Source organism: Cryptomeria japonica, chromosome 8, assembly GCF_030272615.1.
Source record: "Cryptomeria japonica chromosome 8, Sugi_1.0, whole genome shotgun sequence".
Classification (NCBI taxonomy): Eukaryota; Viridiplantae; Streptophyta; class Pinopsida; order Cupressales; family Cupressaceae; genus Cryptomeria; species Cryptomeria japonica.
Window position 1 is genome coordinate 719,384,230 of NC_081412.1, and position 27,979 is coordinate 719,412,208.

At 38.1% G+C, this 27,979-nt stretch overlaps 1 protein-coding gene across 3 annotated transcripts in view; it reads right to left on the bottom strand.

Moving 5' to 3' along the window:
* Nucleotides 1–303: 303 nt before the first annotated feature.
* Nucleotides 304–27,979, bottom strand: part of LOC131074226 (sec-independent protein translocase protein TATB, chloroplastic) — a 54,171-nt gene continuing 26,495 nt past the window's right edge. The window contains exons 3-7 of one of the 3 annotated variants that reach the window (XM_058010804.1): nt 24,577–24,636; nt 24,165–24,288; nt 2,825–2,926; nt 2,551–2,656; nt 304–636 (exon numbers count right to left, since the gene is read on the bottom strand). In XM_058010804.1, coding sequence (XP_057866787.1) covers nt 2,559–2,656; nt 2,825–2,926; nt 24,165–24,288; nt 24,577–24,636 — 384 coding nt within the window. In that variant the 3' untranslated portion in view covers nt 304–636; nt 2,551–2,558. Of the gene's footprint in view, nt 637–1,484; nt 1,861–2,295; nt 2,657–2,824; nt 2,927–24,164; nt 24,289–24,576; nt 24,637–27,979 lie in introns of those variants that run through there. The other 2 variants (XM_058010803.1, XM_058010802.1) reach the window with 2 other exon arrangements.

Here is a 27,979-nt window from a genome sequence, read left to right on the forward strand (position 1 = left end):
TCAGACTTACTTTTTATCTTTTAGCTTAAAAAACTTTAAAGTATAGCTCATATTTTAGATGTATAATATTTCTTACAACAAATATTGGATTGCATTTTTTTTCTACACATGTATGTGCCCACCTCTTGTCATGATTAATATGGCATATATGCGCACACATGTAAAGTGGCAAATATCTACACAAATAACTATTCTTGCCCTCAGTTTTATAAAGGTTGCTTATCCGTTTTTTAAAGGTGGCACTTAGTTATCTTTTTATATTGAAATAATTTATGTAGTGGAGAGATTGTAAACATTGTATGATATTGTAAGATTGTAAGTTGTCATCTTTGTTAATGAATGTGAAATTTTCTTCAATTTGTTTTCACTCCAAAAAATTGAAGCAATGTATGGGAAATGAAGTCCAAGTATACACAGCCAAACACGTGCTTTAATAAGCATGACAAGAAAGAATTGATAATAATGCATCAATTGTGTTATGGTACATGTAGCTACCAAAAAAACTACGACAATAATATAATGTAGCGCAACGTTAGGCACTAAAATCAAACAACAACAGCTAAGTGTAGGAGGGGAAATGGCTGAGATCTTATTAGATTAAGATCCAAATTATTTCCAGCAACCTCAATAGAGTACCTGCAAGAACACACATGCAAAACTAAAATGAAAGCAAACAAACAAACACACACATGCATCTTATCAAGGATTTGCCTCCATCGTTATCCTACCAAATCAAGATCTTGTGTTTGCAATATGGGTGCTCTCAGAAGCGCGTGCACAAGAAGCTATGATGGACAGATGTGAAAGATATCAAACATAATGAAATGCCATAGAGATGAGAAATCAAAGAGGTGAAGAGCTAAAGTGCAAGGAAAGAAATGGAACTGCAAGTAAACAAAACAACGTTACGACACCAAGATTATTGTAAGATTTCAATAATCGAGAGAGCTCAATATGAGAGGGGCAAATGAATTTATAGATATCCTCATAGGAAAGACAAGTCAAGGGATGAATGTGGGATAAAGAAGTTAGTTATGAAAAAATATTTGTCCCACATTCTCCAAGTGGGTGTGGTAGATGGGAGAAGAAAAGGATAAATAAGATGTATAATAGAAATTAGGGATGGATTCAAGAATAAATTTATGACAAAAGAGTTTTTTATGGTTCGAGTAAATAAAATGAGCTATTGGAGGAAATAATTAATGATTTTGATTAAATAATCAATAATATCCATAGAAGAATTATGATGAGGACATTTGATGAAAAATTTATGTGTTTACACCAAGTAAATGCATTCTAAGAACTAAAACAACAAATTATGAAACTTTAAGACTGACTCTGACTAAAACTTCATGAAACAATATCCTTTACAGTCAACAGTGAATATTAGAAAATGATTTTGTTGTAACAATTTATGACCTTTAAGAAAAGAATACAAGTAATCCCCCACATTTTGGCAGAAAGTATCCCCCACATTTTGGCAGAAAGTTTTTTAAGGTTGCAGAAACAAATTCCAGAGAAATTGCATGATTTTTTTACATTTCAAAAAATCTCTGATAAATATTCATTTAGACAATGATTCCAATAAAAATCAAAATCAAAACATTCACATAGATGAAAAATAAAAATTCTACTGACATGTCACACTCAACGTACACCTATATTACTTCTGATTTGTCTTGCAAAGTGGTGGCTTAAGGCAAAGACATACGCTTTTCTCAAACAATGTAGGCCAGAGATCCAGAAGGAATATGAACTTATGCAGCACAGCCTCCTTTCTCATTGCTCCAAACAGAAGCTAGCAGAGTTAGGATAGAGACTGACATTTCTTTCATTCTCAGCTGAAGATCTACAATGACCCTGCTTTTCAATTGGGTATGTTATTTTGTTACCCATTATTTTCTCACAAATACCAAATCACGTTCTAGTAATCACTTGACGCAACCATGAATGAGTGCCATTATGACAATTTGATTATGACATAATAGACTAGTTCTAATCTTACCTCCTAATTATCTTAAGATCTGTCAATCCTATATATTTGAATTTTAGACCTTATTTCATAAAAGCTGTATTAATATATACCATATTTGCAGGTTATCTATTACCAAGGGATTTCAAAGGTCCTAAAATAATGGGACTACTGTGTAGATCAATCAAATTGCAGTTTCAGCTACCATATATTTTACATCATTTTACATCACAAAAACAGATGCTCGCTTATTTCCTGCATCCTTTAGTTTTTTTCTTGAAAAATAAACACGTAATTTTTCTTAACCAGATTAGCTATAAATAGAAAATATAACTCAATTGCAGACTTCTTGATCATGAAATGTCCAAAGAAACAAAATTTCATCAGAAATATATGGAACCTGGGCCAACGTATAACAGAAATCTTGGAAGATTAACAAAGGCTGACAGTGAAGAAATAGCTTCAAAATTGAATGTACAATCACAGAAGACATCTAGAAGAATCATAAGCGTTCAACCAAACATCATAATACACATCTTGCATGAAATAGAAGCAGTAATAGACTGCAGCTAACAAACCTTACAATTTATACAACCTTTTCATCATTCGCTTTCCCATCCTCAATATTTTGCTTTGGAGAAATAGTTGCTGAAGAACTACCACCCAACTCTGCATTTTCTGCAGCTGAAAGTTCGAATAAATTAATACAAGCAAGAAAAATTAAATTATATCTGCCAAAAAACAGTACAAATCATGAATAAAATTTATAATGTAAATATAATAATGCCAAGTAGGATGCCATTATAACCATCTGGTTATAAATTAAGCAATACTGCCTAAAAAAATCCATACTTGAAACTTTCGATTTCTCCTCTGGAGTTAATGTTTTTATTTCGTCTTCACTAAGTCTTAAATAGTCTTCAGTAAAGTGTGCCTTTCTCTCAGGAGGCCCATCTGCACGAATAAAATCAGGGAAGTTATAAAAGTTCCCACCTATGGAACAAATCAATACACCCTGCAAGCACATTAGTAACCTAAAATTATTGACATATAAACATGGAATACTGATGGGCCAGTATATGCGAAAAACATACACTTATCCAATAGGCAAGTTTTCCATATTGCCTATAAGAGTTCTTAAGATGCGCTAAACTCAGATTACTGAAGGATGAAGAGTTCCTATTATTTTCTATTGCTTTTTAAGGTCTCAGTATGAAAATGGATGAACCTTACACACATGTAAATAAACTTCCAAGTTTTGAATTATGTGTTATAAGTTATAACCATAAATGTTTAGTTAACTTTCCTATAGACACAGCCTGAAGTAACATCTCCCTTCTTCATATGCTAGCTCATTCTCATTCTTGTAAACCAACCTAACAAGAAGAAAAAACCTTTTTCAAAATGCTTTACGATCTAGCATCATCTCCTTTAGACAAAAAGTTATTCATGCCCTAAATACTCAGGGTCAGGAGGACAGGCAGTATGAGGGGTACGGGTCAAGGATGCAAATAAAGTATTCAACAACAATGAAACAACAATGCTGACAATTTCTTTTAAAATGCTTTAAGATTTATCATTATCTCCTCTAGCCAAAAAGTTATTTACACCCCAGTTATTCTGCCAGGGAACAATAAAATATCCAACAAACAAGGAAATTATAGTGGTATAAACAGTATTATGCAAAAATAAAAATAAATTCTTATCAACAACTACAAGCCTCAATGGTTTCAGTCAATTGAACTAAATATCTATTATGGTAGCCTCAAAACTTAGAGAGAAATCTCTTGTCAATAAAGCACAAAATATCTTGGAATGGAACTTGACATTGAATAATAAATAATATTTTTAGGGACGAGTTCTAACTTCTCGCATCTGTTTTTTGTAGCAGTGAAACAATTGAACAACTGTGAGCACTGTTGATGAAGTATTACCAAGTACATTCTAAATTTCCAGCTTAAGAAAGAAAAAACTAAGCAAACTAATCGTAAAGATTGTTAAAGATCAACTTCCAAGTAACAAAATTATTCAAAATTATGCTAAAACAGCTCAACACTTAGATCTATCATACAAAGGCAAGCAATTTTCTCAATTATCTTTGATTTACAGTACACCAGCAAGGTGACTGATTTAGAAACATTGGTTTATCCAAAAAAGTGAGAGCTGTTGAGGATATCAAGAAAATGCATGTCAAATCTTCTGCCTAACATCATTCTTTACCACTTGAAATCTCTCTTCTTGGAACTATAAAGATGCAACTAAGTAGCAAACAAGTATTCAACAAACAATGAGACTACAATGCTTGAGATTTCTTTTGAAAATGACATATGATCTATTATTATCTCCCCTAGATGAGAAGTTATTCATGCCCAGGTATTCAGACAAGGGAAAAATTGAAGTATTCAACATAGGAGTAAACTACAATGGTATAAGCAGGAATATGCAAAAGCATAAATAAATTTCTATCAACAATTTAAAGCCTCAACAGGTTCAGTTCAATTGAATTGAGTAGCTACTGGTACCTTCAAAAGAAAGAATTTTCATTTCAATAAAGCAGTGTTGTGCTTGCACACACTCCCTATCGTCGACAGGGTCCCCCCTTTCTCATCTTATCCTCGCTGAGGTCCCGGGTAGGAAGTTTTGGTAAATTCGCAGAGAGAAGATGCGGTAGTTAGGATTCTGAGCGTTGAGAAGATGATCTGACCTGAGATTGAACCAGCCGGAGTCCTAAATCCTAGAGAATTCACACCTTGAAAGTTGATCACGATTTTGTTCGCAAAGGGAAGTTGAATGAAGACCCTGAGGTGAAATCACAAATATTGTCAAATTGCTCATAAGCAAATTTGAAGCCTAAAGCCAGCATGCCCAAGGCAAATCAAAAGTTGCACCTTTTGACTGAATTGGCCTAAATTTTAAGTTTGCACTGTATATGGCAAAATCTTGCAAAGTGACTAAAGATGCGAAGTTGAAAAAGTAAACAAGACATTTCTCGCAAAACTGCCAATTTAGCCGAACGCATTTGTTGAGCGATTAAAACTCAAAGTTCAAAATCACTAAAACTCGCAAAATGGTCTCTAAGGCCGAAATACAACTTTAAAAAAAAAAAGACTTTCAAATCGGCCTCTTAGCTCGAAATTCAACTTAAAAGGCACAAAATCGGCCTCTAAGGCCGAAATACAAGATAAAGTTTCAAATCGGCTCATGAACCGAACAAAAAAAAAGGAAAAAAAGAAAAAAAAAGCCAATACAAAGTTCGAGTAAGCTCACAAATTTGGTTTCCAAGCCCAAATTGGCAAAGCTACAAATTGCGCAAATAACCTCTTAAGGCAGAAAATGCCAAAAGCTACCACATCGCGCCATAATCTCGCAAAATAACCAAACACTTAAAGTTCCCAAAACAGCTTTTTAGCCCGAAAATCAATAAAGAGCAATCTCGCAAAATGGTCTTTTAGGCCAAAATATACAACAAAGTTTGAATTTACAAAATGATCTTTTTAGCCGAAAATACCTTAAGTTTGTAAAGTCGGCTTCCAGGCCGGAATTGGCTAAGAAACAAATCGCCAATGAGTCCAAAAAGGCCGAAAAGGAGTCTAAACCTCTCAAAAGGGCTCTAAGGCCCAAAAAGCTTAAGAGAGGCCGTTTTAACTCAAAGACCAAACATCTTGCGTTTTACCTATAAGGCTCGAAGTTGCTTAGAAGAGATGAAAATAAAGTCGCGCGAAGGACCCACTTAGCCCCAAATCCACCAAGGGGGTTATATCCACTTAAAATCATCTCGCATTTTAAGTGAATGACCCAAAATTTCAAAGAGGAACAATAACTTGACAAGTGAATCTCGCAAAAGAGATAATCGGACCGAAAGGGGCATTTTAAACAAAGATCTCTTATTTTAGCCAATCTGGCCGAAAATCGTCGAGGAACGCTTTGAATACAGATCTCTCACTCCATTTAATAGGGGCCGAATTCAATCTCAAAACTCCAAGAGCCTTAAGTCACGCATATCATCTCATGAGCCGAGAAAGTCCAGATCGCGCAAAATCGATCTTTTAGCCTGAATTTCAAATAAAGGGCGTATTAAGGCATTTAAAATTGTGCAAATCGGCCATTTTGCCCGAAGTTAGAAGACAAGGAGAGGTTTGTAAAGCCGAAGATAAGCAAAGAGGAGTCTAAATCGTAACATACAGCTTCTAATCATGCAACACCTTCAGGTTAGCCAAAAATCATTCAAGTTTCACAATCGCGCAGAGGGTGTTCTTTACCCAATCTTCATTAATCTAAAAATCATGCAAAGAACATCGTTTGGCCGGTAAGGAGAATAAGAAGAAGATGAAGAATCAGATCGCCTAAACCTCTTTCAAGCCGAAAATTAAACATTAGGTTCAGAATCGCTGCAACAAGTTAAAATCTCCAAGTTCGCAGAAGGGGTCTCTCTTTAGCCGAAGTCGTTTGAAAACAAAATCGCCAGGTAAGTTTGATTTCCTCCTTCAAATGGTTTGGATTTGTGCGAAATGGTCATGATTTTTAACCTAAGGTTTAATGTACAAGATAGGTTTCAAATTGATTTTTGAGAACCTAAACACCCAAATAATCAATCATCCTTTGTCAAAATCAGCCTTCCGACTGAAATTTCAAACTTAGGCAAACTTTAGAGGTTTCAAGCCTAAACTAAACACTGGAGCATCGTTCCAAGTGCCCCTGAAACATTTGAATCTCCCTTTAATATCCAGCAAAGCAAACAAGTTCAAAAATAAAACGCTTTTCAAACTGAAACCTTTTTGCAAATTCCAAATCCATAACGTAGGGAGCGACATCGTTTAAAGAAGCTCATTCGATATCAATGACCAACAACTTTCAAATTTCAAACTTTCCAAGAGTCCAAAACGCATAGGATCATCTTTCCGGATAATTGCAAGCACGATCATCTTTGAAACGATAAGGGTGAAACAAAATTGAAAATTCAGAATGCTCATTTGTGCAAACCGATGGCCGTAGCAACTCTCCCAAACCATCGGCAATCAGGAGCAACTCTTTTCGAAATTCTGCTCGAATCAACTACCAAAACCAACCAATCTTTAGTATCCCGATTGTATTTAAAACGCAAAATTAAGATTGTTTAAATAGCTTGTTTCAGGACGCTTTCAAGTTCTAAATTGTCTGGCTATTTAACAATTTTTTTATGCTAACGACATCTTCTGGCAATACTAACTCGTGTTTTCACTTTAAAACTTGTCTCCTAATCCATGTCCGGGTGTGCAGGATAAATGCTCATCGAACGGCAGAGTCTTCAAAGGCACCCAGCACACCAGGAACATCACAAACCTCCAGAGCCAACATTCCCTGCAAGATAGAAAAAATGAAATATTAGTATCAGGGGGGGGTGATCAAAAAGTCAAAGGTCCAGAGTGAGTGGGATAATGTTGGGGATACGAACCTTGGGCATATAAACATTCAAGACTTCAGAGACAGAGTGTATGCTCCAAATGCATATGGCAAATCCAGGCGGATGCTAGAAAGTGGCATCCCGCAGGCTGCTAGTTTCCCATCGGCAGTACAAAATTATGAGCTTGTGGTCGAGGCCGCAAAGCATTATTAGCCGGAAACCAGAATGGTGGTGATACAGGGAATGGTAATGGTCGATTTCACTCCTGAAGCTATCAAAGAGACATTTGATATTTCGTTGCCTGAACGCACCACCGCAATGACCATTGATGAGGCCCAGCTCGCTATTGACAAGGATCCCAATAAGTGCAAGATATTAATAAACGAAGAATGGTTTAAAGTAAGAAGACCCCTGAGCACTAGGATCATCAAAAAGACCTACAGAAGCGAGTTTAATGATGAGTACGGGGACATGGTCACTCTGCTTAGCCGAGTTATGGGGCTCCCCCAGTCTAACCTATATGAGGATTGGATGTTCTATTTCACTGAGCAAGTCTTTAATGGAAAGGCTAAGTTTGACTGGGCTCAGGTCATTAGCGATAACATTCACACACAGCTAGTTGAGCTCGAGGAGATGAAATACTTCACCATGACCTCCTACTTAGTCTATATGTTCGCGAGGCATCAACAACTGCCAGGGTTGATAAAAAAGGGTGAGATTGGGAACGGACCGAATCAGGTAAAGGTGTATGACCGCTACCCCCAATTGCATTATTATAACATAGCTCAGAGAGAAAAGAACAACATTGCCTATGCGGTTGGTCAGTATGAGCGCGTGAATAATGCATTCACAATGCGCATGGTTAGGATGATGCAGAGAGGATTACACATAAGGCTGTCACAGCAAGCTACCACATTGATACAGAAGTACAGGGCGTGCTTCATTCAGTTCCCTCGCTTCTCCTATATCAGAATCTCAAGCTTTGAGGGTGCACCATATCGACTTCCCTATAATCCATCAAACAGAATGGTCCTCATGGAGGTTGCAAGACAGGCGCACCCAGCAGGCAGCATACTCATAGAAAAAGAGCATTTGGGATTCACATTCCCAATGGTCATAGGCAAGAATGATGTATATTGCAAAAACTTTGTGCAAGCCGAGGAATCCTTTGATGAATTGGCAACATATTGCTTGCAAAAGCATCTCCCCAAGAGATACTTCGACCTCGCTAGGTTAGGAAAGAAGGCCTATGGCAGGCATTACAGAGCTAAGGCATCCATAGAGGACTACTGGGCTAACTGCCTAGATGACTTTGAGGTCCGCCAGCGAGAATATTCGAAGGTTAGGTGTCCAGCAAATGAGAGATTTCGAGTACCGCCAGGTCTCGGATCAGGTAGTTGATTATGGAGATTGCCTGCAAACCCAAGATTATGAGGTAGTTAAAAACCTCCCACCAGCCATTAACTGGGCCCAGGACCTGATCACAGACTTGGAGGCCATCATGGAAGGCCCTAGAAGATATACAGACATTTGGCTATCCCAGCAGATAGAAAAGCTAACTCATGAAGGGACTCAGTTCACCTATAATCTCATGGGCAATCTTGATTCCCAATCTTCAGAGGACGAACGAATGTCAAGTGCGCCAAGGGAAGAAGTTGAGAAGTCGGAGAAGAAAAGAAAGAAGGCAAAGGCTAGCAAGGGAGCCCGAACATCAAAGAGAACAAGAAGAGAGAAGATACCAATTAGGAGGCCAAAAGTTACTACCTCATCCAAGGAGCCCAGTTCGGATGATGATATAGTCGATCTTGATCATCTACCAACCCCACCTTCACAGAATGATCCAATTGCATCAGAGACAAATGATCCACAGGCGCAAAGTGAGCAAGAAACAGAGACACGCATCATTAGCTTGGAGGGACCTGAAAATCAAGTCGAAGATGGAGAAATTGTGCCAGATCAAGGGACTAACAGACAAGAGCCCACACAAGGAAGTAGGCACGAGGCACACCAAGAAAAAGGTGATACCAAGGATAATACCACAGTTGAGGGAGAAAAGGAAGAAGATAGAACCCAAGAACCCAGTAAAACTGAAGAGCAACCCCTATTAGAAGCTACACATCAGTTGCTTAGTGAGGTGGGAGAAAACTCAATTGTAAGTAAAGGACCAAATACAGCGCCAAACCCACCTTCTACATCTGATCAACCACAGATAGGCAACGATTCCGCTAAGACATCTAGAGGACAAGGTGGGGAGCTGGTGGTTACATCAAGATAAACCATCCCTCATGACTCATTGATAGCCCGAGCACAAGAGAAAGCAGTTGTCAAGCCACCAATTAACTTGGAAGACATATTCTCTCGAATAGGAGAAGCACAGGCCAAAAGAAAGAAGAAGCCAAGAACTTACTCCAGGATCACCAAGGATGAGCAGAGGAATCGGACGATTCATATTGCTGCTCCGCCCATAGACAAACCAGCAGATCAAGTTGCATTGGCCGACTATAGCATCACATCCATCTTGATAGCGAGAGCGACCAAAGAGCAGAAGAGAGAAGAATTCAAGGATTCTGTGCAGAATATGCTCGGGCAGCTAGATGAAATAACCACTGAAAGAGATATATATCGAGCTCGTGCTGAGCAAGCCAAGGGATATGTAGACCACTTGTTAAGACCGCTGCAACACATTGTTGAGTCCCACATTCCCCCATTGGCGTTGGCATAGAAAACTACAGCTGAGTTTGAAGGAGTGCGTGACACCGCCAACGCAGTTAGAGAATGGATCCGAAGTATTAAGACAAGAGGGGAGAGAATCATCAAAGATGTGTGCGACATAGCAATCAATATACAGTTAACCCGCGTAAAGATGGCAGAGGCAGAGAAAAAATACTTCAAATCCGAGAGACGATTCACATGGCTTTTCCCCTCATGAAGGCCCTCTTCTGGACTCACACTCGGATTCCCGCACTGCAGACAATCTTAGATCCCCATAATATCAACACCTTTAAGGAATGGTATTGGATTGTTAGCATGAAAGACGACATGGCGGACACCATCAACAAGGTTCAGGAGTAGTGCGGGGAAGCCTTTTCGGACGTTGAAAACATCGGTGAAAATGTCCTCAAGGCATTGGTCATTGGCTGGAAAGATGACATGAAAGGTGACAATGTAGTGTCACGATAGAATGACAGGTTAAGCACTGATAAAACTACATACTCCATGGAGGACATAGAATTCGCCAACAGGCTGCACGTAGATGTACGACATTTCAAAGCTCGTCAATCAGGCTCGTGCGAACAATTGAAGGTCGTGGACATCCAAAGGGAGGGTATTCAATACAAAATGCATAATCCTCCTGTTCCTCCCAGCAAGGAATTATTCCTGTTATGCATACGGTTCCAAGACTATGTTCGGGTTGAACGCGCAGCAGGTCGGGACATCTGGGAAGATTACTTGCAAGGGGAAGTTGAATTTTTGGTAAAAGAATCTGCCTCGGGAAAAGAAAAAGCGCTTTCCTAGAAATAGTTATTTCTTTCCAACTACCCAAGTTCATTGCAGATTTTGAGATCCGTGCAAGTGCACTTTTTGGGGAGCAACTTTATGTTGGGTAGTTATTAGTTAGTTAATAGTTGGTAGGAAGATATTTGTTCCTTATTAATGGGTATGGGCAGCCATACTTTGTAGGATGAATCTGGGCCACTTGTAAAGTTTAAATCTGAGCCATTCATCCAATTTTGGAAATCTATATAAGGGACTATTTTTCCCTTTTTTGTAAGAAGTTCTAAGATTGTTGTTGAAACTCTAGCGAATTTTATGCAGATTTAATGGAAATTAAAGTTGTCTTATTTTCATGTGAGTGCATGGTCTCCTTCATTATTTAATTTTCATGTCAAGTATTTTGTTTTCAAATAGTATTTTCAAGTTAGTATTTGATAGAAACCTTGGAGTTCATACCATTAAGGATTGACTGATTGTCATTCGCCCTGCATGGTTAATTTGAACCCACTCATATGCTTAGTTCAGTTGTTAAATATCAGATGGATGGATGTAAAAGTTCTACATTTTATGTTTAATAGCATGAAAATATAACTCTCCTTGAAGATTGCATCAGATTTTACATAATTGTGCTTTATTAGCTAGTGAAGTTAAATCTAGTTTTTTGAAGGTTTGAGTCTATTTTCTTGAATATGCTATCTTAGGTAGATTAATTAGTTGTTTTATCCCTCTTTTCCCCTCTTTTTTCCCTTTCTTATCAAAAAGTTGAAGTCCAAAACAACATCATATTAAAAAGAAATTTGATGAAGTCAAGACTGTAGAGGGGGGGGTCGAGGGGCGGTGCCCCCGCCGCCAACACCAATTTACAACCTTCAGAACCACACGGAAGTCCATGGCGCACATCATTTTTTGTGATATTTTAGGATGCCAAAAACCTTCTTTTCCACTCTAATTTTTTTCAGCGTCCTAGCTCCAGACTTTATCAAATGATTTTTCAATCTAATCGTCGGCTTTTTTTTTTCTGTAATGTACCCGATGGCACCCGAGCCATACAACAACCTCCCCGTACGGTCAACAACACTGAAATTGACCCTTGACACCTCCAATCGTACGGCCACCTTCCCGTACAATCAACACCCTCCTTACCATACGGACACCCCTCCACCGTACGGACCACACGACCAATCGTCCACCATACACACCGTACAGTCCTCCTTCCGTACGCCCAACGCAAGTGACAGTTCGGTGTTGCACAAAGAAAGGGGAAATAATTATACTTTGCCCAACGCAAGTCACAGAAGGAGAGTTTACTTGCCGAAGAAATAACCTGTGGATTCGCACTTGTAAAAAGCAATTATATTGATAATGAACGCACAACAGATTACACCGACTTCGACAAAAGCAGAATAGGGTGAGGAGCTGTCGGCGCATTTTTTTCTTTTCACGTGCCATCACCACCATTTATCCCTGTCGTGCCGTGGTATTTTTCCTTTCACCCATTTTTTTTAAAACCGCTGCCGCTGTCATCATGCTCCTTCAGGCCTACAGTGGTATTCCATCGCTGGTGACCTCCGTCGACGGTGGTTCCACCGCACGGTAGCCCCCCCGACGGTGGTTCCACCGTACGGGACCCCGGACGGTGGTCCCACCGCACGGCGGTTCCACTATGGCCACCGAGTTTGTTTTGTTTTGTTTTTTGTTTTTTTTGTTTTTTTTTTTAATTTCCTAATCTAATTGTCCAGAGAGTCTTCGGCTCGGGTCCCGTGCCTCTGGGATCGCCATTCATCCTTCTCGGTTTGCCTCGCCCGAGAGTCTCCCGCTTTGGTCCCATGCCTCTTGAGTCGCCTTCCATCCTCTCAGGTCCCCCTCCGAACTCTAGGGTGTCCTTCCGGCCTCTCGGGTCCCCTGCGCGCTTCTCGTGGTAGGGTTTCAATTTGGACCCGTTGATGGCAAGTCTATTTTCAATGGCCATCTGAAGACTTGGAACTTCTACTGGGACCACAGTCTCCTTCTCGTACATAAGAAGAAGAAGAAGAATAAAGATTTTGAAGGTTGTGGCCTTCCACACAGGGTTCCAATCGTTGCCGACATGAATGATCTTGGGATTATCTACGTCACCGAGGTTTGTCTCCTTCAATTTTACCTCTTGATACTTGATGGGTTCTTCCTTCGGGAACTGGTGTGAGGTGGTGTCACTCACACGGGCGTCTCCCTTCCAATATTCTCTATATTCCAGCAGGTACACCTCCTCTATTACTTGCTCTGGTTCCTCTACTTCGAGCCTGTAGCTCTGGAACATTTCGTAATCCTCCATCTGCCAGTGGAAGAGCCCGTTCAATGACCCTGTCTCATCCTCGGAGCACTCTCCTAGTTTGAAAATCCCTTCGTCGTTGGGCTCCATGCAGCCCCGTCCTTCGTCCCTCAGGTCACCTTCTCCTTCACCCTCCAATTTCGAAGATGATGCCAGTTCCTCACTAACCAACTGCGTCCCAAGGTCTATGATAAACTTCCTTCCTCCATTCTCCATAGACAGAGTTGTTGTCCTCATTTTTGTTTTCAAAAATGAAGGACCATTACATGAAATTTTTGTAAAAAAATGAAAAAAAATTACTCTATGGCAGGCTTCTCGAGGCAGAATTTCGACTAATCCTTGGACTAGCTTAATCCTCAGTCCATCCTCGAACTACGTTTCGAATTTCGTCGCATTCTGGGTTCGTTTGCTATGTCTTTCCTTCAATTTCAAGTTTTTTCTCCCTGACTATAGGTGGAGAATTTTCCTTGAACTGCAAGTTTTAATGATTTCCATTGTTTTGGGTCTTTGTAGGGAAATTTTTAGCTTCTTACATATGCACTTTATTGAGAAATTAAAACTTGTAATTTGCTTTTTATTTCCCCTTTGTTGTTTTTGTTGTTTTTTGGCTTTTTCAGTTAAAATAGGGACTTTTTGGTTAAGTTACAAGTAAACTTGTAATTCTTTCCAAAAACCCCTACTTTAATGGTTTTTACATGTAATAGGGATTTTAAACCCCTATTACATGTGTGCAAGTAAATTATAACTTGTTGTGGGGATTTTATTTCCCCTTTGCAAGTGATTTTAAACTTGCATCTCTCTCTAAAAATCCCGATTTTGCCTTGTGAATGAAAAAGTGACAATTTTAAACTTGCACTTTGTCTCCAAAAACCCGATTTTGCTTATAAAGTGCATTTTTGACATTTTAAACTTGCTATTTGGTCAAAAAATCCCAATTTTGCCTAGCATGTTGAAAAAGTGAAATTTTAAACTTGTTATATCCTCCAAAAAACCCGATTTTCATTGTTTTATACATAAGGTGTTTTTTGCAAAAATGTGGCTAGGGTTTGTCATTGTGGATTCTCTCTATTTATTGGATTGTCTTCTTCATTCCAAGATAGGGTCTCACCGTGGTGTGTGGAGATCCACATTAGATAATTTGCATTGGAAGATGTCGGCTTTGGAAGATGTGTTAGGGTATGTTGTCCGTTGGTATCAACTTAGAAGAATGTGTGGTGCTGATTTTGGGTCCCCTCTTTCTCCTAGAGTGGATCCCATTGGGTATTATTGATCCTAATGGCCTAGTTAAAGTAATTTTATATACTTTGTTTTGGGCCGACCTAGTTGAGAATTTTAATGAACATCTTTGTATATAAGGATGAGTAAATGAATGTGTGTAAGTGTACAAAAAAGTGGGATGTGTTTGAAATGATCTGATGTGGATGTAAATGATATGCAAACAGATTTGATGGAAAAGGTGTGCGAAAGTTAGTTGACAAGAGCTTTGACAATGTTTGGTAACAGAGTTTGAGGTCAAATGTATTTGCCGTGATATTGGACACTTGGCATAGAGGTTCAAGGTCAATTTCATGATCAAGAGATCCTATTCATTTTCAAATCAACTATTCCTAGCGGAAGACAGTGTATCTCTCTTGGCAGCTCTATGTATCTTGCCCTGAAGCAGTGTGTTTCAGTTGTGCAAGTCCTTTGTATCTTGCACTAAGGTCGTGCGCCACAACTAGCAAGTCTGGAGCAGTGAGCTCCCTAGCCTATGGCCTAATCACCATAATCATTTATATCCATATTGTGAGTGTCATTCTCAACGTGGTTTTTCCCTTCCTGGGTTTTCGACATAAATCTAGTGTTCATGAGTTGATTGTGTTTTGTGCTTTCATGATTTCATTAATGTAATATGTTAGTTGTGGTTTGAAGATTAATAGATCATAAATAAAGTTGTGTTAGAGAACTTTGTAAAGGACATGTCAGCATGAAATTCATTACTCTATGCTCTATATTCAGCATGGAGGGCTGACACATTGGTCTATGGACACTACTTCAATATAACCCATCTCTTTCTACCAAATGTAGCTTTGCATAACCCAAAACCACCTAGCTACTCCAAATGTCCAATTCATAGGTGGTAGAAGATTTTCCTTGATTTACCTTCCCTAGGGAGGTAAACATTAGATTTTTGTTAGGGCTCAAGAACATTCATTTAAAGACACTAATCAATTCCTGATGCCCATATTGATAGATCTCATGGTTTCTTTGAATTCTCCTTGTCTAATCTTTTGCATCCATTACTTCTTCTTAGACTAGATGTTATGCTTGATCAAGGGTTTGCTTAAATTTTCTTTTCTCTCTCCTTTGACACTTGATCTCCCCTTCATTAGAAATCATAAACAGCTCTTTCTACCTTGTAGGCTAGTCAGATCAATGCCTCTAAAACCATTGCAATAATCTTTAGCTAAAATATTCATATAAAAGGCTTAAATTTAGAATATCCACCAAAACATTGGGCAAAAGATTGCAAAAAAAAGGAAAAACATGAAATACCCATGACATATAATAGATTTACACATGTAATACTAGGTAGAAATAAATATTTCATTCAAATAAATTTTTGCTTCAACTGATTACAAGATCAGCTTCTACAATGATTACAAATATACTCTAAAAATACCTAGATGCTAGAATATTTCAAAGTGTTGAAAGTCTCCAAGTTGAAGTACAAATGCAACCTCTATATGAAGCTACACTTAAGAATCCAAAGGGTTTTCGTCCTCTGAACTCAAGAAAGCAATGGGGTTTTGTCCACTAATCTCTGGAACCCAAGACTTTTTGTCCTCAATTCCAGTAGCTGAACACAAGTGCTCAAACTAAAGATAGGATTTGTTGATGAATTGACCAAAGGTGATCCAAATTGGCAAAGTTCCCTACCTTATATAAAGGTTGAAGACCTAGCTAGGGCCCATGTGTGCTAATAGGCATTTAATATTTTCTCACCAATTTATCACATTCAAATTAAGACCCATTAATGGCATCCCTAGTCCATCATAGTGATAGATGAAATCCTTTCTTCAAGCAATGAGGAGCAGGGATCAGGTTTCATAGATACCAAATAAAAGAAGAATGAGGATTGGGATTACGAGATACCCAGCACTAGAAAGAGCATGGATTGACGGATGTGAAAAAGAGTACTACGGTAAAAAAATCTCAGCAATCCACAAAAGGCAAAGGGCAAAGGGTAAAAAAAGTGAGGGTGTGGGGAATGAATCGAAGGCGTGACAATATGAGAAAATCTGAAATCTAGCCCAATGCTAGAAAGTGACTCAAACACCCTCATACTTAGGATTTCAGACATTACAAGTTTGCAACATTCACATTCTTCTACGACATTGCATAACTATAGTAGCATTTGATCCACCCAAGAGTCTAGCCCCTAGTTGTTAGGCAAACTCAAAGTAGGCATCTATCATTTGGTTAAGCTAAAGGTCAGTTAGGAATTGTCTAGCCTTTGGTTGGGTATTGTGACATTTGGCCTTGGTCAATCTTTAAATATAGGTAGGTAATTGTCCATGTTACTATAAAGATAAGGTGGGCAATGAGATCATCATAATCTTTTAGACCTGTACCAAAGGACCGTATTGTGCTCAAATTTGACAAACTCACTAGCTATACATATTGTGCTAATAGGATAATTTGGTAGCAAGAATGCGTATAACCAGCCTTCCAAAGTTGACTTGTTAAATCAAAATTAAAGTTTGCATAAGCAAGGATTGCCTCAAGTAGGGGATGGCATTATCATGGCATCAATTGACATCAACATGTAACGGTGCAAGTCTATTGACATGGCATGTACAAACTACTGACATGGTGCTAATGTGCCAACTATTGTGGGTTATACAGATCAATTAATGTGGGTTGTATGTACCTGTTGATGTGCAGCTAACTAGCCATATACTCCTCGTAGGTGGCAAAGTGATAACTTTGCAAAGAATATTCCATAGAGTTGTGTAATATTTTGTCAAAATAATTTAGTTGTCTTTTGGTGGATGCATAGATCATTTGCAAGTTGCAAAAGATTATTCTAACAAGTATTTTACAATGTTGATAGTTTAATGGAAGTGATAATTGAGAAGCGACAACACAATGATGGCACTCAAGCACTACACCTTTTATTGTTTCTCCTTGAAATATATGTTGTCTATTGGGCAAAACCAAAGAAAAAATGAAGTTTCTAACAAAGTTGTCCAGTTTGAAAGATTTGACAAGTGGTCCTTAAGTTTTTGGGCACTCCAGATGCAATTGTGAGCTCAAATTTGTTCCAACATGCCTCTAAACAAAGTAACATGCAAAAAAATATAGATAACCAACAACCTTCAAACTTTGTTAACTTGCTTTCCAAGGGTTTTGAAACAAATGGCTGTACCAACCCTCCATATATCCCAGACGTAATGGTGATCTTAGATTGGCTTCAGAAGTTTTTCAAGAAAAAAATACTTGCCAAAGGTCACTTGCAAACACCTAACAAACAAGACTTACAAAATGGGAATGAGAACTAGCCTATGGGCAACCTTGATCTAATACCATGTAAGATTTTGGATGACTGTGTTAAATCTTTATCCAAAAAAACATGACTTAAAGTTACAAATAATGTCACTCAAAGAACTAAAGTCTAGTATAGACTTAGAATGCAATGAACAAATCTCATTTATTCCATTCATGAAGTGTGTACAACAAACACAATGAAGTTGCATTAATAGAAAATACAAGGCGATTAAAATGACAACTTGTTGTGAGGTATTCACACATCGCCCCATCGCAAATGGGGACCCCCACTTTTTTCCTACTTTCTAGGTAGTGTTAATGTCCTTAGCTATTGGCCTTTGCATTTGAAGGGGAATATAAGATCAGGAGGCTAGGAGTCAGGGGAATAGCCTTGTGTGAAATGTGAAGTAAGTAAGTAAAGTTTAGAGGTCATGTCACTCAATCAGAAGCTCAACTGAAGAGTCTAAGAGGTTGCTAGTAGCGACAATCCAAGGTTTCAAGGTTGAAGGTAAACTCCAATTGCTTTAATTACCCTTGGCCGAAGTTGTTTCCAAGAGGTCTCATCTTGTAAGGGAGAAAAGATGTCCAAGGCGAAATGCAAATGAGCAATTTTAGATGTCAACTCACCTTAGTCTCCAAGCCTCAAAACCACACTTCATGTTGAGTGATAGATGACCGAATTTTCCTTTGAGTGCATTGATTGAGAATTGGTGTAAGTATGAGTTTGAGCGTTTGAATGAATTATTCCAAGGATTGAATTCTTGTGCAATGAAATGATCGTGAACCTCATTTGTAATCCGCCTCATCTCTAAGTCTTCTCTAGGTTTTAACTTCATGACTTCACAACTTGAAGCAAACTTCATGAATGAGAATATTGGAGCGAATTTCACTTTCAAGCATTCATGAACGAGGTTGGCGATAAAGGAATGAAGTGAAGGATTTGAGAACACTTACTTCGTGATCAAACACTCAAGAGTGAACTTCATACTTCATGAGTTGCACTTTTGGAGCGAACTTCATGAGTTAAGATATTGGAGCGAGTTTCACCTTCAAGGCTTCATGAGCGAAATGAAAGATAAAGAGATGAAGGAAATTTGGAACCACTTACTTCATGACTTGACATCTTGGAGCAAACTTCATGACTTGACATCTTGGAGCGAGCTTCATGACTTGGCATCTTGGAGCGAACTTCATGAATTGGCATCTTGGAGCGAACCTCATGAGTTAAACTTTTAGAGCGAACTTCATGACTTCATGTTTTGGAGTGAACTTCATCAATCGGCACACATAAGTGAGACTTCATGAGCGCGGTTGAAAGAGAAACGAAGGATGTTTGATGACACTTGCCTTGGATGGATTCAATTTGAAGCGAACTTCATGAGTAGATGATTCCAAGCGAACTTCATGAGTTTACAATTTGGAGCAAATTTCATGATTGCATGTTTTGGGGCGAACTTCATGACCTCATGATTAGGAGCGAACTTCATGTCTGGAAGAGACAAGCAAGCTTAGCAAGCAAGGTGATTGAAATAAGACTTCATGTTAGAGAGGATTTCAAATGTACTTCATGAACTGACAAATTGGAGTGAATTTCCTACTTCATGACATCATGTTTTGGAGTAAATTTCATACTTCATGAGTTGCAAGTTTGGAGCGAACTTCATGACTTTGCATTTTGGAGCGAATTTCATACTTCATGAGTTGCAAGTTTGGAGCGAACTTCATGACTTTGCATTTTGGAGCAAATTTCATACTTCGTGAGTTGCAAGTTTGGAGCGAACTTCATTAGTTCAGCATTTGGAGCGAATTTCCTACTTGATTACTTCACCTTTTGGAGCGAACTTTACAAAATGCACTTCGTGAGTTAGAGGTTGAGAGCGAATTTCATGATTTAAGAAAATGGAGTGAATTCCCTATGAAGGTGAAGTTCATGAATTCATAATTTGGGTGAACTGCATGTTTGAGAGATTTTAAGCAAACTTCATGAGTTCAAGGTTTGGAGCGAACTTCATGAGTGGAAGATTTGGAGCAAATTTCTACAAAGGTGAACTTCATGACTTAGAAGATTGGAACGAATTGATTGAAACAAACTTCACGTGCACACCATCTAGAGCAATCTTCATCTTCAAACATACATAAGTGAATCTCAGCTTCATGATCAAACCTACATGAGCAAATCTCAACTTCATGAATTAACATGCATGAGCGAATTTCACATTGAACTTCACAAACTCAACATGCAAGAGTGAACTTCATGAATGGACAGAGGGGAGCAAACTTCATGTTCTGAGCTGCAAAAGTGAATTTCAAGAATGAAAAAAGGCAAGACGAGGGTAACTTAATGAACATCAAGGGTGGAATAAACTTCAAGAACTCCTCTCCAAAGAGCGCTAAAACAACTTCAAGTGTCACTTCATGAGGGCGAATTCTCTTTATATGTTCTTATTAAATCTATATATCAAGTGTATTTGATACTCGTTGTTTGTTTTGCAGGAGATGAAGCAAGATACAAGGAGAACCTCTTCAAGAAGCTTCGTCAGCAGACACTAGAACATCAAGGAGGAGAAGATATCAAAGTGTTTAAAGACACTCACCACCTCAATTGCATACCTGCAAGCCTGCAAGCAATAGAGCGGGATATCTTCAAGGTTCTCATTCTATCACATTGATATGGAAAGATCACAGGAGTGCAAAGGAGAAATCATCCAACTACCTCAAGGAACTAGGGCATCAAGGAAGGATAACCTACATCATGGAAGGATGTTTTACAATCTTGAATTCCCTTCGGGAATCCAAGAATCAAAGTCAGTACAATGAAGAGCTACATTCAACCAGTTTCATCATTCACCAAGTATGTCGAAAACGAAGGAGGATCAACCAAAGTCATTGCAAGACCTACATCGAGCATGATCGAGGGAGCAGATAGTTTTACAAGAGTTAATCAAAGTTTGCTTCTCATCATCATCATCACTTTAAGCAAACTGGATAATGTTGAGTATCAAGAGATATCTCTCAACATCACTTCATGATAATGAATCAAATCAAGTCTACAAAGTGCAAGTTGGAGGTCGCATCCCAGTCATCGTCCCAGTCACTATCTCTACCAATCAAGGAAGGTCTATGTAATGTCCCCTTTTCCGCAGTGATTAGTTCAGTGGTCCATTGGCCTATTCCGGAGACCCGTAGGCTATTTGGAAAGGAGAATTGGGGTTTCCAACTTTTCTGGACTTCTACTTGAGCTTTTTAGGGTTTATCAAGAGGGAATTCTTTAGTTCTGTCTATGGTTTCCTTCTGGGTTTTTCATGATAGAGTAGCATAGCATGCATTGGATTCTTTGGTGAAGTGAGAACTTACTATTTTTAGTAAGTTAGGGTTTGGCTGTTTGCATGATGCTGTCTTACTGAGATTTCCAAGCTCTTCCTCTGGGTGTGAAGATCATGATTTTCGGAGAAGTATTTCATGACTTACTATTTTTAGTAAGTGGCAGTATTGAACGTTTCTATTTTTAGCAGTCTCGGACAGGGCCCTGATTCAACACAGTTCTATGGTCTTCGTCGCACAGCTTCATCCTTGATTTTGATGTTAATCAATACCGGAGTTATAAGTTATTGAATTAAATATTATTTCCTTATCCTAAGGTTTAATATATAATTATTTTATTACTAATTAATTGTGTTTTGGGTGACTTAGGGAAAAGGATAAATATATGCTACTAATATTATTATTTCCTTTAGTCAGGTGGCGTTGAGAGTGATTAAACATGTCATGTTTATATTGCTTTAATATTGCAAGTTGCTCACCTAGCAAAAGTTTGAACTTTGCCTAGGGAGTTGGGAATAAGTGGACGCCATTTTGAGGGGACATGTTTAATTAAATTCAAATGTGTTGGGCGCCTTGGAGGACATGTTTAATTAAATTCAAATGTGTTGGACGCCTTGGAGGACATGTAATTTGGGCGTATTTGTGTACATTTGCATTTGAATTTGGTGGAGCAAAAAGTTATAAATAAGAACCTTGGGCTCTCATTTTGGTATCTTATGAAATTGCATTGTTATGCTGCTGGTTTGGCGATTGAAAATCTGAGCTTCGAAGTGTGCCTTCCTAGCTAAGTCTCAGTTTTGTACTTGGAAGATAGTACCTAGTTGTGTTCCTGTAATTCCAGTGTTGTCCGTGAGTGTTCTGCAAATTGTGGAGATTTTTGTGTGGATTTTGCAGTGTTTCCTTGTTGCTGGTCGTGGAGTTGCTGAAACCATATTTTGCTTGTACCTCTTGACCAAGTGATTGCATCGTTTTGGGTATCGGCTCTTTGGAAGCGTATTGGGAAGACAATCATTCTCCTATCTTAGCGTGGCTTTTGGTGGTCATCACAATTTTTGGTTGCAAATCGAAGTTTGCTGCTGTAGCGCCATTTTCAAACTTACCTTGGGATGCATGCAACACATTCGGGGCTTCCAAGTTGTGAGTTTGAGGTATTGGATTGGTTGCCTATGTTATATTAGTCATTTGCATTTTATTTGGTGTGATTCCAGCTAGTCTAGAGAAAGTCATGAGTGTTTTGGTGTTTCTGGTAGTGGCTGGATAATGTGTTTTCTAGCTTGCAGAATTAGAACAGCAGTAGTGCTCAAGTGTGGTGTGATTTTAATAGTGGATTGTTTGAGATCAGCATTAAGCTTCTTATCTTATCTCATATCTCTATTTTGTAAGATTGTTTCAGTAGTACTAATCAATCATTCTTGTTGTTCTTATTTGTATTTCCCACTGCATAAGTGGAAGACGCTGGCTTAGCCGCCGCCTTGCTTTGTAATTCAGTTTATGTACTCAGTCCTCCCACTGAATAAGTGGTCGAGTGATAAGTATTATGCAATTGTCCTCCCGCTGAAATATGCGGTAGAGTGATAGCTTAATGTAATGTCCTCCCACTAAAATACGCGGTAGAGTGATTGAGTTTCAGTTTCTTGTTATTTTCCCTTGGCTGGTTTACCGCCAAGAGTTCAGTTGCTATCCTGCTGGATAAGCAGAAGGGGCTGGCTTGCTACCTGTGCATTGTAATTTCAGTTTGATTTATGGTGCTAACGATCCCCGGAACACCATATGCTCTCACCCTCCCAGATTGGGCTCTCGATGAACAAAAGGTGGAAGGGTTCCCTTTCAGCAGTTTGGATTATTTCTCTAACCTTAACGGGTTATGGTGTTTGCTTGTAACTCTTATTGCTAAAAACAAAAAAAAAATTAAGAGGAATATTACAGTCTACCTCAGCATGTCTTGATTCAATGAACATCCAAATCTCCAAGATCATCCATCCATCTCCATCAAAAGTCACACAATATCCTAGTGGGGGTAGATTGGACATGGTGCCATACACAATCATCATCATTGACTTTGTTGGGATTCTAGACACCTATAGTCCAAACTACAAAGGTTCACTTACAACACGTGGGACTGCTCATTGCCAAAAGTGTCAGCCTATGACCTAGGAAAGGTGTAGGCCTAGGATTCAACCATTATATTTTGAGGTCATTCAGTTCAACCATCAAAAGATGAAGTGTCACACAAAAGAGGAACCATTTCAATTTCCTCATGGTTCTTTGGACTTCACAGATCTATAATATTATGTATACATCTGTATTGTCAAATTAATTAAATATCCATAGTCATAGCTTAGCTGTAGCTAGTGGATGAGAATGCACATATTAATGAACTTTGTTGTTCCAATCCTAATATCTCGCCTATGTATCTTTCTTTGATTAATTATAATCTCTAATTACTATTGCTTTCACACATATAATACATAGAGTTTTTTAGTTTAAATTTTTTCTATCAAATATCTCTTGGGATCTAGATCACTTAAACCCACTTGGGCCATTTGTAACAAAAAACTTGTATCGGATACACCAAAGACTTTGATATGCTAATAAACCCAAGAAACTACACATAAGTCAACTCTAAACAATAATGTTAAATGTTTGACTGAAAAGTATTGGGAGAGATACAAAAGGAATTTGTTCTTTTCCATATGCAAATAATATGAAAGTGCGTCTTACTTGAATCATTGTAAAATTGATTCACATACGAATTGGTTACAATTGTAGAATGTCTATATCAAACCTGTGTCATCATATTTTCAAATTTTCAATCAGAAGGAATTTATAGGTGTAATTTTAAGGGAAATGAAAAGATGAAGTACATAAGATACTATGTTTTAACTATTTATCCAATTATGAACTAGAATGGCCTATACCATACCAGAAGAAGTAATTGAATCAAAATCATTAAAAAGATTACTTATTCATGAGAAAGATAAGGCAACAAGTGATTAAATTTAATATTTGTTAAAAGTAGGAAAGAAATACCCCTTAGATTGTTTATCTTTTTTGCGAAAAGGTAATCTTTCAAGGTAAGAATTCATTAATGTGATAAAGAAGTTAGTAAAAATGTTCTTATTAACTACTACAAATAGATACAAGATCATTGTATTTACTTTGTTCCAATTTCTCACGTTCCATCCCTTGAGATGCAGAAACGGAGGGGTCAATACTGGGAGAGCGTAACTCATCAAGTCCAATTTCTTGCTCTAGTGTGTTCTTGAATTCCCTTGACACTTCCTGAAAACAAAAATCCTCTAATGTAGTATTTGTATATATGAAGCACATAAAAATAAAGAATAGAGATAATGGCAACAAAAAGCACTTCTAACATGAACAATTTCCTCTTTCTTTCCTAAAGAGTGACATTTGAAATTTCAAATCAAATTGACAGTTTTTGTTTCTTTCTACTTTTGCTGAATCAGTTAACTACAGAGTTATATTAAAATGGTGCATACAAATAAAATTGCAATGCATTTAATTATGCCCGTTCAAGGTACATATCACCAATAGCAAGTACTTACAAACCTGAAGCTCTCTTATTGTAGGTTGAAAAGCACGGAGAGATTTTCCCAATGTTCGAGCAACCTGCAAAACCCAGAGTCAGGATCAATAATATTTAACAAAGAGGATATAATAGCCCAAGCAAGTTACACATTATTCTCTTCTACCAACAGAAAATGCAAAATTGTCTTCTGAATAGAGTAGACTTAAATTTTGCAATCAATGCTTATAGATGATATCTATATGTTTTCCATTTATTGGTAATGCACTGATAATTTTGAATACGTTGAACAGGCTTTTGCAAATAACCACTGGTTAGATTGATCAGGTATAAAAAAAAATATATTACAATTGCACATGCATTCTATGAGATGTTATATCGAACAAATACTAAAACATAATAACAAGAGGAAAGCTCTCCAGGATTCATATGGAGCAAAACAAACTTAAATTTGTTTTGTACACAAACCATTTGAAAAGAAGTTGTTGATTCATCCTTCCAACTCCTATGTGGATTTTCTGTTTAGAGACATCTTACTTATTTCCAGGTCACCCAGTGGATGGAGATATTAGTGTTTTAAGCCTGCTCAATTGCTGCCAGTACTCTAAAGTCTAATGAGTATCCAGCTTTCAAGTAAAGTTGTTTAGTTCTTAGATTCACAACATTTGAAAATCAGACCCACTTGTTATTGGCCTAGTTGTGAGTTTCCATGGTAATTATGGACAGAATTATTGATCTGGCTATAAATTTATGGCAAGGATGGTGACAAGAGGATAATTATCGTTACTCCAATTTATCCCATGTAATTTGGATGCTTTCTAAATAAGTTTTATGGTACCATAGAAGCAACACTTCGAAAAAGACCATGGGTAATCATAGAGAACCAGTCAGGCTGTGCCAATTCAAATTGGCATGCTGAGTTTTGGCTGACTGTAATTTTCAATCAACTGCATTTTTTTGAAAAAATTACCAAAAACTCGCGTGTTATTCAATAACCCACAAACAGAATGTGGATGTAATGTTCCCTTTTCATTCGACCTTAGAGAATGATTAAATGATTAAAATTAAGTTGTCAAAAGAATAATAAATTAAAAAGACATCTAATTTTAATTGTTTAAAAAGGTCATAAAAAAAAAATTTTAAATATAACCTATGAAAAGATCCATCAGGCAAAAGGAGGAGTTGAGGAGAGGAAGGACATTCTGGCAAATATTTTTATTGTAAAAACTTCTACAAACCCTAGCTTCTGAGAAAGCTTAGTTTTATAGCCAGAGGACAACAATCCTTACAGTATTCGATTCGATTTTGTGGAAGAAAACCCACCCAATTAATTGAGCGATTTCACCCAGGAGTCACCATTGTGCTGAATTGATTAGCAGATTCAAGGAAATCTATTGGTTTCGACAGAATATTATTTTTAAAGATTGATCATATTGCCTGAAGATCATTTTTTAATTCAGGGAATAAATTGGAGACCAAAAATTAATCTAAGTGAGTAAGGGCATGGAAATCCATTATAGGTAATTGAACAATCATGTTTAAAGTCTGATGCTATAACTCGTGCTAGGCAAAACTTAATAAAATATAAGGCCAGAAAGGGGTGCAAAAATCAGCAAAAGTGGTGTGAGGATGAGAAAATAGCTGGCATGGGGATAAAGTAAGGGATATGGGAGTGATTTCGAGCCCAATCGCACCATACAAAGAATATCGTATGAGGTGCTAAGGGCCAAATTGCAGACTAGACGGTGCAATTCATTTAGAACTGATGTCTGCCACAAAACTTGTTTAAGCCATCGCTGAGCAATTCCTTCATTCAATATTTGCTGAGTTTATTACACCATATCTGTTGGTCACGATTTCTGGGATTGTGGGCAATCTGAAAAACAATAAACCCAAATGCCAAATACCTGTCACAGCTTCTTGTATTGATGGCATCCAAATAAATGGAGGCTCTAAGCATTGTCTGAGGCATAGGAAACTTCTGTAACAGTCGCCACAAGAGAATAGAGGATCACTGGGCAAAGGAAAGCCCATATAGTGGGAAGGAGAATGCACACTAAATTGGCTGCCACCATTGTGGGTCAATTTCTGCTGCTCAGGACTGATGAGAGGAGTTGACTTGGGAGTGTTCTTGAATAAAGATCCTTGTTGATCATCCTAAGGTGTATGAAGTTCTCCAGCTTGTTGGGAAGCCACCCACTCAAGGACTTGTATGATAAGAATCAGTGGGGCATAAGGGTGTAATGTCCCCTTCCAAATTTGCCCTAGAATCACATTTGCAACAAGTTAGGATTAGGGCTACATCTTTAGTAAGAAAGAGATCTCCTTAAACAATACAATCCTAGATTTGAATCCTACAACCATAACCAAGGGAACATGTGCATATATATTGGGGCTAGGGTTACATCTTTACTAAGAAAGAGAACTCCTTAAACAATACAATCACCATGACCAAGGGAACATGTGAATATATATTAGGGCTAGGGTTACATCTTTACTAAGAAAGAGTTCTCCTTAAACAATACGATCTTGGATTTGAATCCTACAACCATAACCAAGGGAACACACACACACATATAGAGACAATAGCACATATTAATATCTATAATATTATTCAAACACATTAGGGTTTTGGAGCAAGAGACATGATAGGTCTACCCACAGCAATCTCCACACTAAGCTCAAGAGTGGACACTCACCCTCGGTGGGCAGGCAACATGGACATCCACCGAGATGGCCTAATCAGTGGGGTGCTTGTACCTGCTTTTCCCATCTATGTCTCATCCCCTAAAGACAATAGCCATCATTGTAGAGTCGGAGAGAAGATCATAGAGGGGGTTTCTGGATTGTCCTATCTAAGCCCAAGTGCAAATCTTTGCCCTCTTGGTCCTAGTGGCAGGCAACATGGACATCTTGTTGTGACCTTTTTCACACATCACCCCATTGAAGATGGCGACCCTCTCCTTTCCTGCTTTCTAGGGTTTTTGTTAGTGCCTCGTGACCTTCCGCTTCAGTTCTACTCAGTTTTGTTAAGTTTTGAACGGTTTGAGTCCTAAGGATTTAAAGTCAGTTTGTGCAAGCAAAGTGATAACAAAGTCTAGACACCGTCAAAGTGCCCAGAAACACCAAAGGACGAAGAACGCAATTGATTTGAACAAATTTGGACAACTTTCTATTTTTAGAAAGTTTGCTTTTTTTGCTTTTTCCTATTTTTTAGGAAGTTTCGTTTTTGGCATTTTTAGCCCGATCCCCAGTATGGCTATTTTAAGAAATTTTTCCCTATCTTTTAGGGATGTCTTCTTTTTTGCTTTTTTCGGAGTGGGGACCTAGGGTTTGCACTGGTACCATCGACCTGCATCGATCGCGATCAAAGATTTCCAAGTTTTGACCCAAAAAACTAAGTTCCTACATTTTACGAGTCATGAT